At 27.1% G+C, this 12,375-nt stretch overlaps 2 protein-coding genes and 1 long non-coding RNA gene across 13 annotated transcripts; 1 reads left to right on the top strand and 2 right to left on the bottom strand.

The window, feature by feature from the left end:
- Window positions 1–1,794: 1,794 nt before the first annotated feature.
- Window positions 1,795–11,247, bottom strand: LOC117241736 (AP-1 complex subunit gamma-1). Of its 11 annotated transcripts, none has more exons than XM_033507781.1 (16): window positions 11,125–11,247; window positions 9,862–9,926; window positions 7,252–7,313; window positions 6,552–6,735; window positions 6,305–6,451; window positions 5,900–6,215; window positions 5,366–5,383; window positions 4,299–4,709; window positions 3,986–4,216; window positions 3,677–3,898; window positions 3,427–3,554; window positions 3,074–3,320; window positions 2,697–2,952; window positions 2,461–2,621; window positions 2,293–2,385; window positions 1,795–2,203 (listed from the first exon to the last, which is right to left on the bottom strand). In XM_033507781.1, exons 2-16 carry the CDS (start codon window positions 9,918–9,920, stop codon window positions 2,102–2,104), a joined length of 2,637 nt encoding a protein of 878 aa, XP_033363672.1. In that variant the 5' UTR covers window positions 9,921–9,926; window positions 11,125–11,247; the 3' UTR covers window positions 1,795–2,101. The 11 variants fall into 11 exon arrangements, with proteins under 11 accessions (XP_033363672.1, XP_033363676.1, XP_033363674.1 ...); XM_033507785.1 differs by lacking the exons at window positions 9,862–9,926; window positions 11,125–11,247 and adding exons at window positions 7,670–7,788; window positions 8,904–9,040 and having other exon boundaries at window positions 6,552–6,744; XM_033507783.1 differs by lacking the exons at window positions 9,862–9,926; window positions 11,125–11,247 and adding exons at window positions 7,670–7,788; window positions 8,417–8,931 and having other exon boundaries at window positions 6,552–6,744.
- Window positions 8,714–9,290, top strand: LOC117241782. Its single transcript, XR_004495114.1, has 2 exons — window positions 8,714–8,846; window positions 8,927–9,290. It is a non-coding gene; the product is annotated as an uncharacterized LOC117241782 (long non-coding RNA).
- On the bottom strand, window positions 10,340–12,108 carry LOC117241773 (ADP-ribosylation factor-related protein 1). Its single transcript, XM_033507882.1, has 5 exons — window positions 11,767–12,108; window positions 11,523–11,693; window positions 11,373–11,454; window positions 11,125–11,296; window positions 10,340–10,559 (listed from the first exon to the last, which is right to left on the bottom strand). Exons 1-5 carry the CDS (start codon window positions 11,857–11,859, stop codon window positions 10,460–10,462), a joined length of 618 nt encoding a protein of 205 aa, XP_033363773.1. The 5' UTR covers window positions 11,860–12,108; the 3' UTR covers window positions 10,340–10,459.
- Between the last annotated feature and the right edge of the window lie 267 nt (window positions 12,109–12,375).

Below are 12,375 nucleotides of genomic sequence, written 5' to 3'. Positions count from 1 at the left end.
AACATATAAGGGACGGAGCTAAAATGCATACAGTTATACTGATAATATACTTTTACTAGTATGTTATGATAATTATGCTTTAAAAGAAATTTAAGAAAAAGAAATAGTAAAAGAACATTTTGTTAACTTAGTTATTCAAAGTACTAGACGTTTTATAATACTAAAATTAATTGCGCTTAAAAATCTACATGTTCATACAATACTATTAGAATAAGGTAAATTAAATACAATTAAGTACAACTGCATCGTAACTTCATTTACATAAAATCTTGAAAAAGGTGAATACTTGCGAGTAAGATTTGCTATTGCTACTTTTTACGCAATTTATTGTGTACTGTTTCGCATGATTTAGACGCACATTCATCATCAAATATTTGCTTCATATAGGAAAAAATAACACGTATAAAAAGATATGAATTTTTGTTTCAAAAGGTTCAATTCACTCATACAATTTTCAAATCCATTTAATTAAGATTAAGAATTAAATCTTTTAACTTCTCTTAAATTGAATCTTACACATTTTTACATAGTTAAATAAATCCTATAATAAAAGGAATGTAAAAATACTTCTTCATATCATAATTTCTACTCTATTTTTAGTTAGTTCACAAAGAATATTCAAATATATGTTTTTTTCAGAAATTATGTATTACAAAACGATGTTTATCAATAATAATAATTTTAGATTTTGTGCATGATGCTTAAATTATTTAAAGTTTTATGTGAATTTAATTTTTTTATGAAAAGAAAATTTGTTAATAATTTTAAGTGATTTAATAAATGAACATGTATATATAAAATAATTTGACAACCAGAAATCAGCCCTCCAATGATATCATATACTCCAAATACATTCAAAACAGTATAAACACCACCCATAACAGACGTAAATATGGGGTATAGCAAACGTACACGCTACATGTATATGTATTTATGTGTAACCCCCTTCTCACTTAAAAAAACTTTTCGTGAAAGAAGCAATGTTCCTCTATAAATTGTTGACATGTCAATTGTATCATAAACATATGTAGTAAAGAACCCCATTTTACATTCCTCGTAATAAGAATTTAATTACTTCTATGTTACTGTAATTATTTAATTATTTACAAGGCAATCGCGTCCGTTTATTACTTACAAATATAGTAGAAAAGATCAATTATTACAACGAGATTTAAGTGCTTGTCATTTATAATTGGGCAGCAACATTTTTAGGGGCAAACACCTTTTATCAGTATTATTAAGTGAGTTTAATAGTTTCTCTTATGTATCCTTTTTTTCGTATGTATTTTTTATTTTAATTATTCTATACGAGAAATTATACGCTAAATCAGAAGCTGTAAGATTAGAAATCCAACAGATCAAATAACAGTGTTGCATGTAATATTGTTCTATCTGTCTATTATTCAGTTAGAGAAAATATTTACACATCTCACAATACATGCAGCATAGTACAAGAGAAATTTTACATTCCTTTCTTTCTTTTTTTGACATTTAATAATTTCATTATAATAATAAATTTTACTATTTTTGAAAGACTTCAAAATAAATATCGTACCATCTGCTCAACAAATGCCAATTTAAATCAATTATAAAACTATTTTATAATAGCTAAAAAATTATTTTATAATGGAAGTAACCAATTTATTAATAATACTTGTTTTAAAAATACTAAGAATGGTTGTTTATTGTATAAATTTTTAAATATTTAAAAGATATTTTATTATGTTATTATACTCAACAGTGTAAAATCAGAATTTAAAAACAATTTATACACAAGCATATTTGCAAAAATCATACTTACAAGAAATTACGTCCTCAGCTTTCTATAAATATAAAATATGGCTTGTGAGCAGATGAAAAATTTGCAGATGTATGTTAAAAAAAGTGTAATTCATTATAGATTTGAATCTTATTAGATTCAATGATTATTTCTGACGAATTATTAGATTAATCAATCGGTAAGCGTTTTTGCCAAACGTGTCATTTTACCAATATATTTTCATTTTATCTGATGAAAAGATGAAATTGGGTTTCAGTCTATTTAAGACTCAATAATTATTTAGACAGGCATATGTACAATTGTCTTCCTTAATATATCTTGTCACTGCAATGTTAGGGAAGGAAAATTATTTACTTCCGTTTGTTCCAAAACTGGTCCTGTTGGTCCAGTGTAAGATATACGTAATCTCATTCTTAAAGGTACCTAAATTAGGAAAATATATGGGTGATCAATAATAAAGCGAAACACTTCTGTAAAAATTTTTTAAATAGAATACTGTCATATGAACTTACTTTGCTGATATTTGTAACTTTCAATACTTGAGTAACTTGTCCAGAAGGAGGAATGACTGTGCTTGATGGTGACAACATTTGTAGTTGGAATGTCTAAATAATAATACATAAAAAGTAATCCCCATGATTCTTTATATTTAATAACTGTAACACGAAATTGACTACTACCTTAGGAACTGCTGCTTGAAACAGAAAATCAGTCAATATAGCACTTCCAGAATTTTGCGCTGACATATTAATAATTAATAAATCAGCAATGTCTGGTGGTCTTTCCAATTTGAAGGTTATTTTAAGTCCTGCTTTATCCAATACAATCATAGAAAGTGTATCTAGAGTTATAAAATAAAATGAGGTTTGTATAGTATTAGCAGTAAGAAATAAGTATTTGATTAAGTTGCACAAACCATTTTGAATTGATGATGAATTAAGCAAACCATCCACTAAAAAGTTTGTTGTGTTAGTGGGACTAAATATTTGTAATGGCGTTTGTGCCTGTGGCAGTGTAGATGTAGATGTAGGTGCACTTAAATCCAAACTACCAAGTAGATCCAAAAGATCATTATTGTTTACTGTATTTGTTGAATTAGAAGGTGGACTTTTATTTGATACAGAAGATGTCATTCCTAAGTCGGTGGTTCCAAGCAAATCTAGAAGTGCACTCTAGAAAAATATAAAAAATATTAAACTCTGTTAATTAAATATAAAAATATTTCACATATTTTGCTGTGCAGGTTATTTCATTCAAATTATAATTCTTATAAACTGTTCGATACAAACTTACTGAATCAGATGGTGGAGTACTTGCTTCCAAAACTGAAGATTTATCTTCTTCTGGTTCTGGTTCACCATTTACCATACCAATAATTCCATTAGCTTGTGGTCTAGCAGTTTCCATAGGAGGCATTCTTTCAAGTAATGCAGGTCGTAAATGATCATATTTTCTGAACAACTGTGAAAATTCGATACCTCGTTGTTGCAATTCTATATGTAAATTGCTTCCAAATGTATCAATTATTTGACGAATTTTTCTGAAATATATATAAGGCTTATGTAAATAATTATTTAAATATGAAAATGAATGCAAAAAATAATATAATAGTATCAGTAATAATTAGATTTTTCAGCAATACTTACTCATTACCCTTCTGAAATCTTGTGCTAAGTTTTGTGAGAGATAATAATGTATATTGTTTCGTGACTACTGTATTTTGCGGACTCCAGAGTAACCTTTGATAAACATCAATAACTTCATCTTCTGTTAACTAATAATAAAAGAAAAAGATATACATATATTAATTATTTAATGCTTTTTAACTATCTTAATTTTATCATAAAGAATAGAGGGTAAGCATATACAGATATACATAGTGTCTAACATACGTACATTGACAGGAGTATCTATATCTTCTGATGGTGGTCCATATAGTAATAAATCACCATATTCACCAATACACCATGTTGCAACTTGAGCCAAAGGTTGCTTATCGGATGTATCTTTTTCCAGTGCTCTCCACAATGCACTGACAGCATAGCTTTGCTGTGATTGGGTTTCTGAAATTAACTGAATGGTGCATGCTACTACATCATCTCGAACATAATTACCAGCCTAGAAACAAGAAAATTACAATGATGAAGATTGAAAATAACTATAAATAGTGAAATATATGTAAAATTAATGTAATAAATTTCATACAGCAACAAGAACTTTGAATAACGTTTCAAGATGCCAACGTTTATTTGGCGCAAATCTTTCGGCAGACATTACTATGTTACTACTACATTGTGCTTTAAATTCTGGATCAGCACGTTCCAAAAAAAGTAATAACTCTTTCATCATGTTCCTAATATTGTTTGAATTTACAAGTGCAAAACTAAGCTCCATAGCTCGTCTTCTAATCGATACATCCGGGTCTTTTAGACACTCCTGAGAAACAAAAAATGAAAGAAATGTTTAGTAATATAATAATATCAAATATAAAGATATGAAATAATATGATAAACATTACCAGGATTGTTGAGCGATGTCTTTGTACTGCACTTGTATCTACATAAACTGTTTTTAATAACGTATTCAAAGCAACATATCGGATGTTCTTATCGTTATTTAATAAAAATCGACCTAATATATTCACTGCTAACACTCTCAGTCCACTTTCAGATTTTATATCCATAATAGATAATACAGTTTCATATAATATAGTATTTCCAACATTTTTGCTAGTTTCTGTATTAGTTGCAACTTGCGCAAGTATATCGTTCATTGCTTCGGATGCATCGATATCATTACGTCCCAAAATTCGAAGGAGACGTAATATTTTTACTTGAAGGAACGGGTCAGATACTCCAGATACATCATGTTCTGGAGAATATCCAGCTAGTATTAAATTTTTTAAGATCCTCACAAGATTTGGCACAATCTGAAATAATAATTTTATTTTTATTGAATAATATATTATTTACACAATTTTAAGTAAACAAAGTTTAACCAAGAAATCTGTAAACATATACCAATAAACAAATTATAATAGAATGACAATGCATAGTTCCATTAAAAACTTTTATGAAGTTATCAAAAAGCAATATTTAATTCTAGATACAAAAATAAAGATATACATTGTTATATTTAAGAAACAGATATAAGCTGCTAAGAAAGATCACAAAGTAACATCAATTATATTACATTATTTGTGCACAAACAGATACACCTTAACATCCATAATATAAATAATATAACTAGAAAGATATTCAATAACTGTGCTTCATATAATTAAAATACATTCTTATACAAACATATGTTCAATAAAAAAGTAAAATATTAAAATGTTATTTATAAAAATTCAATTAATATTCAATATGCATTTATTGAAAGTATTTCATGTTATAGGTACTATAATTTTAAAATACATGCATGTGTTTTCATATTTCATTATTTTATATTGATTTTGTATTAGTAAAGCATTTAATATAAATAATCAAGTATCTTCAATAAAAATTACATAGAATAAAAGATAAAAATGATATCCACAATAAGCATAACATGCAAAAATATAAAAAATGCTCGTATGCTTTTTACCTCTCGATGGCCGCATTCCTAAAGAAGATAAAACCATACTTATATTATGAATATCACTATGAGCAAAGAATTATTAAACAATAACACTTATTTAAGATTATTAATCACATTTGAAGCTTTTTTATGAAATATTTTATATATATTAAGACATTTGTGTTTTATCAACAGATACATTTATGTCCTTTGTCATAGCACTGTTATTAATAAAATATAAGTAAAATTATAGACTACACATTCTTTTTGGTAATCTTTTTTAGTAAATGTTCAATTTGCTTCAATATAAAAATTTTTACTAGGAGTATGAGTTCAATGCTCTGGTTAACTGATAATGCTACTACGATCTAGCTTGCAGCTATTGAACTAGCAGACTAGATATGACAACATTAAAAAAACTTAAATTGAATTAAAAAAATAATGTATAATGTTCTTTGATGCAATGACAAAATGTTTGTAATACTAGTCACAAACAACTAAGTATTTTACTAGTTTTGATGTAGTATCCCTCTATCACTTATTAAAACATGTAAAATTTACCTTTTTAAAATGATTCAATGTATCAACACTATTTTCACACATTTCTGTAATAAGTGTGACACCTGTAATTAATACACCATGGTTTTTCTCTGTAATTAAACTACGAGTAGCAGGTAGAAACATTTCCATTAACTCTGGTACACGTCTAATAATTCTGAATGCACAAAGTGCTGCTTTTTTTCGAATATATGCATTTGCTGACTTCATTAGCCTTTCAACTTCAGATGCCAAATCCCTTGCCATTTCTGGTGATGCAATTGCACCCAAAGTACATAATGCCAAACCAATAACAAATTGTGTGGAGCTATTTAAATCACTGCAAGAGGAATTAAATGTTTAAAATATTAAAATACCCTATTATATATGCTTTTAAAAAATATTAAAATAATTTTAGCGAATTATTACTTTTTTAAACAATTTGTAATTAAAAGATGAACATCTTGTCGTTCATCTAGCAGTAACATTGCACCTAAGTAACCAATTCGTTTGTCTGTAAACCTTGGGGATGCAATAAGTTTTAGACATTCTAGTTGACCAAAATGAGCTGGATATCTACAAAATTAATAGAATTTTTATTTCTAATAAAAAAAAGAATATTAAATATACATTGTTGAACTTATTAGTGAATATGAAGAGAAAATTTAATACAAACCCAAGCATATGAATATATAAAAGTTTCGCAATATTGCGACATCTCCATACACTATCTTCTTCTCTGAATGTTGAACGAATATAAGCACATTCCTTGTTAACAACTGTCCTTTCTTCTGCTGCAGTTCTAGCAGCTCTTATTTGTCTGATGAGATCCCTCAATCGAGTTGGTGCAGGCATTCTAACTGTTGAGACTTTTAAATTATAACATGTTATCAAGTTTAATGTTAGTAGGATTTAATGAGTTAAATGCTCAAGTTATGAATAATAATCGCAGAAAATTATTTTGTATGTGAAATACAAGCAATGATATGGAGCAATATTTAATTCTACAGGAGGAAATTATATAATAGTAAAGTTTTATAACAATGATATTTCTAAAATTATTTATGTTCTATTCTTATATCACCCTTCCATTTATTTTAAAAAACATGATAAATATTTCAATGTTACTTATTTATTGAAAAATTAAATTATATTCATTACTAAAGATAATCAATTTAAAGTAGATCAATGGAGTTAATTATGACACCTATTTAATTAGAGTTTTAAGTTAATATTATAAAAACATGAGATATTTCTTAAGTTTGAGGCTTGTAATATATAGAATTAATAATAAGCATACAAATTACAAAATACTATAAGAACTAATACAAGTATTCATTATATATTTATTATAAATAAATATTGCACTCTCTTACCTCTTTCTACTGCTTCATTAAATGCTTGTTTTATGGAGGCCATATTAAAGGCTGGGTTAAACCTGCAATATACACACCCATGCTATTTACACACACAAACCATTTACATACCATTTTGTTTGTTGTGCAATGACACTCATGATACGATTCCAATTATTCTATACTTGCTTCAAATGAACAATGTTTTTTTCAAGCAATATTACAAAAGACTATTGAAATAACATATTTTCTATCATTGCAATAACAAATTGTTCTTTCAATTAAAACTTAAGAATAACTGTATTAAAATTAGTATAGTATTAGAAAAAGATCTAAAAGATTAGCAGTAATTTACATTTAATAACATTTTCATATCTTTTCATTATATAAGGGGATACTGTTATGAATAATTAACTTAATGTTAGAAAATATATATTACCCGTGTTCTGAAGCATTCATGGTTCTCAATGATGTTCTCAATGATGTTCTCAAATGTATATGACGAACTTCAATAATACAAATGAAGTATAGATGAGTATGGAACACACAGTTTCCTTCCTATTGAGAAAAGGTCACATAATATTATGGACAATTGTAAAATATCATTTGCAAAAACTTTAAACAACTACAAGTATAAAATAAATAAAAATAAGTTGATGTTCTCTATCTTTCTTCTTGAAAAATTTTTAATCATTAATTTAATAAAACCATCATTATATAAAAATAGTACAAAATGAAAAATATATTAAAATTACAATATAACAATATACGACATAAGAACCAATTAAAATTATATTTACATATCACACAATATAAAAAGTAAACATATATATTGTTTTTGTATACATTATAATTGTTTAATTATCTTTCACAAAGGGGATAAATAAAAGTAATTATGAGCAATACTATTTGGAAAGTATTATATCTTGAAACAAATACAAATAAATTATTTGTAATATGATTTTAGTTTATCAGTAATTTGTTGCATACAATAAAAGCTTGAAAGTTTGTATATAAAAGACAAAAACAAATACAATACACAGGTTCTTTGTCGAATAGAGAACATAAACTTAATATTCTATTTTAAACGCGTTATAAAACGTGCATATAAATACAAAATAACCGGTTTCGCTGGCGAAATCTAAGTAGTCGATCAGAAGAGTGCAATGCATGCAATGGATATTACCTAGTTTTTGAATGTCATTCGACCAGAAATTCACGTGCTATAAAAACGCGTCGCGGTCGTACGCTCGTACAACTCGACAGCATATTGTAAAACGTGTAAACCGGTTATATAAAAGATCGTTCGCACTGAAGGGCATCGAACCAAGGGTTAGTTTTCTAGCTGTCAAACAGTACCAGTCAAGGACGTCGTTTTCAGCAAACTTGAGATCCGGAAATATCTAAACGACGTTTCACAGCGTACGTATGAGACGACACGAAGACGCCGTCGAATCTATCGTCGTCGTATCGCCCACCTTTTACACGTAACGTCGTATGACAAATACGGCGAGATATGCCTCGCCTCCTAGGGCGCGAGTTGTGCGCCCTCACTCACTTCTGCATAGTCTCTATTCTGCACCTGGTATATCGGCCTGTATCGGTTTACATATACGGTTTGCATTCCGAGTATTTCGCTCCTAATTTGACTTTATATCGTTGACAATACGTACCGTACGAAACGTTTGATTCACAGTAAAGGGTTAATCAACTGGGAAAAAAACCATGGACATAGTTAAACGTCCACAGTCGTTTAGCCTATCACACGACAAACACTCTTCACGATGGTCCGCGGTATTCGCACACCAAAAATCAAAATGGCTACCCATTTTCACTGACGTTGTTCCTGATAATACCATGGCTTTTTGGTTAATGTTATCGTGACCATTTTCTATAATATACATTCCTTACAATTGAAACATCAGTGAACGGATGTAACAATTATTCTTTTCCGAAATTCCAATTGTTTCATTATACTTGTACCGTTAATTCCAACTCTCTTATTTACACTTTTGCTCAACGTAGTGAATAAAAATGATGTTCATTTCTAAAGCGCGAAATTTGTACTGTTTTGTTCAATCGAAAGTTTATGATCCATTTTTCCCCCTATGTTCCGATAAGATGTCTTTATTGAGAATTTTAGTGATGCATATTTTCTCATTGAAAATAGAATTTTTTCTTTCTCTCTCCCTCTCTCACTCTTATGATGAAATATTAATATATAATTTGAGCGTCATTGCACAATTTGTATTAAAAATAATAAAATTGTGACATACATATGTATATCTACAATATGTTAGCATATCTAATATAAAAATACTTATTTGGTATAGATTGCTATTAGATATTCATTAAATTAAATTACATAATTTTTTGTTATTTCATTTGTATCAAATAAATTTTTCAATGAAATATAATTTTGTAATATTTTTCATAGAAGTAATTCTAATAATATAATTATATACACTGTTAATGTTATGGAATAATTTATATCACATGCTTGTTACAAATAAACATTTATTATATATATATAAATAGTTTAAAGTGATAAATAGATATGTGATTATACATAATTTATATATATCTAGAACTAATTTTTGTATGAGATGTTAGAGATAACAAAATCGTCACCTTCTATTCAATTCTGGTGGTAAAACACTCCAATCTTCAGATTCGTAATATGTCCACATGGTGCACTAGAAGATTATTACAAACATTTAATACTGAAATTATAAATCGTATATTGTCTAGTAGACAACTGAAGTAACAGTTTTGAAGACTTTTTATCACCAACATGACAGAAGGGGAAATAAGGTGTTAGCATTATCTCTTATCTCAACTACCTTGATATCAGTAATACAGATCAGTTAACAGAGTAATTGGGAAATTCATTAATTATACTAAATAAAGAATAAAAACTATTAAAATATCAATTGGTAATAATTATCATGTAACAATTGATAATAAAGCTGATATTAAAGTAGATTAAAAAGCAATGAAACAAATAATAATAAATAAAATGTAAAAGAGCTACCTTTTACAAATTAAAAAGAGATATTAATATTCTGTTATCGTAAATACAAAATGACAGAGTAAGTAATTCAATTAGTACAGATTACAAAACAAAGTTTATTAGTAAAAATGTAGTTTCTAATGTAAATGTACAGAGTTTTTACATTAAAATACTGTTCATATATCAACTTATATGAAAGAAATCAGGAATGTCTTGTTAGGACAGACAATTGTCATTCTGATTACGAGGGGGCCGAACGTCATTGTTTCTCTTGACACAATCCACGAGCCAGTGAATTCCTTCATCTATGCCATCCCTTTTGTATTGTATAAATAATTATATGATATAATTGTTTTAAATAACTCATAAATTTCATAACATGCCCATCTTATCAATATAACATATTCAAAATTATACAGTATAATTTGATTGATAATTTATTATTTACATTAAAAATGTTTTATGTTTTCATTAAATCTTATGTAATTATATGTATAAAAATAATATTTAAACTCAAATACTATTGATTAAAAAATTAGAAAATAATTACTATTTTAATTGTAATTTTAGTAAATCATTACAGAAATAAACAATTTACAACTAAAATAGAAAATTGACATGATATCATGTTATGAAGTATTTTTTTTACTTAACATAAGATTTGTTGCATTCAACTTAAAGTAATTATTCTTTTTAAGCAATTTTCTTTGTAATTCATATTTTATTCATTTATCAATTAGTCATTTATGTCATTACACTAGAAACTTAAAAAAATTATATGTAACTCATAAAATCATATTAATATAAATAAGTACATAATACAATTTAATTTCAATAAAAGAAAACAAAATTAAAATAAATAAGTCTAAAAATTTACATACCCATTCAAAGCAGAAACAGGCATCACCATACAATCTCTTCTACCTATTAGGTGTGCATTTTGATTAAAAATTGGTTTTACTTCTCTAACACCCATACAATCAGGCACATCCTGCTTATTAGCTAGGACTAAAAGTGGTACACCTATTAAGTGTTCTGACGATATAACTCTATCTGTAATAAAATATAAATATTTATCCAATAAAAAATGTAATAATTCAATGTATATTCTATTTTTTTTAAACTTTACCAAAAGTTTCTTTAGATTCAGGTATCTTTTCTCGATCTGATGAATCAACTATGTAAATGACAGCATGTGATTCTGCATAATACTATAAACATAAAATATATATAATTTCTTGCAATAGAATAAATAGATATATATCAAATTATCAATTACCTTATCCCACAGTGATCGAAGTTCCTCTTGTCCACCAAGATCCCAGAAGTTAAAACGAACACCAGCTATATCAATTTTTCCAATATTTAAACCAACGGTTGTTGTAATTTTGCAAGGATTCATACCTTTGTAATTCTTTGTAAATTTTGTTTTCGCCGCCTCTAAATATGTCTATGGATTCAAAAACCATTTAGAAACGAATTTGTTTACTTAACCACAAATACACAGCTTTTTAATTCCTCACCGTTTTCCCTGCATTATCGAGGCCTAATATTAATATAAAATATTCATCTTTTTGCACAAGATACTTGTACAACCCATGTAAAAGTGTGTACATTTCAAAGCGCGATTAATTATCAAAAAATTTACATTTCATGTTGTTTACATATCATGTTCGAAAAAAATATATATGTATATATGGTCGTCCATGCAGATCATATATTCTATGTGCGTATTTTACATATATGTAGTATGAAGTCACAGTGAGATTAATAAAAACAAATATACTGAAATAATGTACGCATTACTAAGTGTATGTGATATAAATTACACAATATATATGTATGTATTTTTTACGTACAAACTATGTATATTGTAAAATAGATATTTACAATTTTAATTATCTATTAACATATAACCTGAGAAAACATTATTATTTTATATTACTTCTTATTATATTCGCATTCAAATATTTATGCAATGACTTCGTTAACTTTTTATGTTCTTATCTTATTTTTTATCTTCAAGTTGAAACTTTACTAGTTCAGCCAAATTAGCCCCAAAATGGTCCAAATTTGGCAAAAAATCGTATCTGAAATTTTATTATGCGAATTTGTTAAAATCATATTCAGAA

Source organism: Bombus vosnesenskii, unplaced genomic scaffold (genome assembly GCF_011952255.1).
Source record: "Bombus vosnesenskii isolate JDL3184/JDL3185 unplaced genomic scaffold, Bvos_JDL3184-5_v1.1 scf7180000016261, whole genome shotgun sequence".
In the NCBI taxonomy this organism is placed as follows: Eukaryota; Metazoa; Arthropoda; class Insecta; order Hymenoptera; family Apidae; genus Bombus; species Bombus vosnesenskii.
This window is presented reverse-complemented; position numbering and strand designations above follow the sequence as displayed.

Bases quoted from the DNA above. Each gene is read 5' to 3' on its own strand.
- LOC117241773 (XM_033507882.1), bottom strand. From the start codon at position 11,859: ATGTACACACTTTTACATGGGTTGTACAAGTATCTTGTGCAAAAAGAT. The intron at 11,455-11,522 runs GTAATTGATAAT...TTATGTTTATAG, and splicing joins TTCGATCACTGTGGGATAAG to TATTATGCAGAATCACATGC. The intron at 11,297-11,372 runs GTAAAGTTTAAA...ATTTTATTACAG, and splicing joins TGAATCTAAAGAAACTTTTG to ATAGAGTTATATCGTCAGAA.
- LOC117241736 (XM_033507781.1), bottom strand. From the start codon at position 9,920: ATGTGGACATATTACGAATCTGAAGATTGGAGTGTTTTACCACCAGAA. The intron at 6,736-7,251 runs GTAAGAGAGTGC...AAGTCTCAACAG, and splicing joins TAATGAAGCAGTAGAAAGAG to TTAGAATGCCTGCACCAACT. The intron at 3,555-3,676 runs GTACGTATGTTA...TTTTATTATTAG, and splicing joins ATATAGATACTCCTGTCAAT to TTAACAGAAGATGAAGTTAT.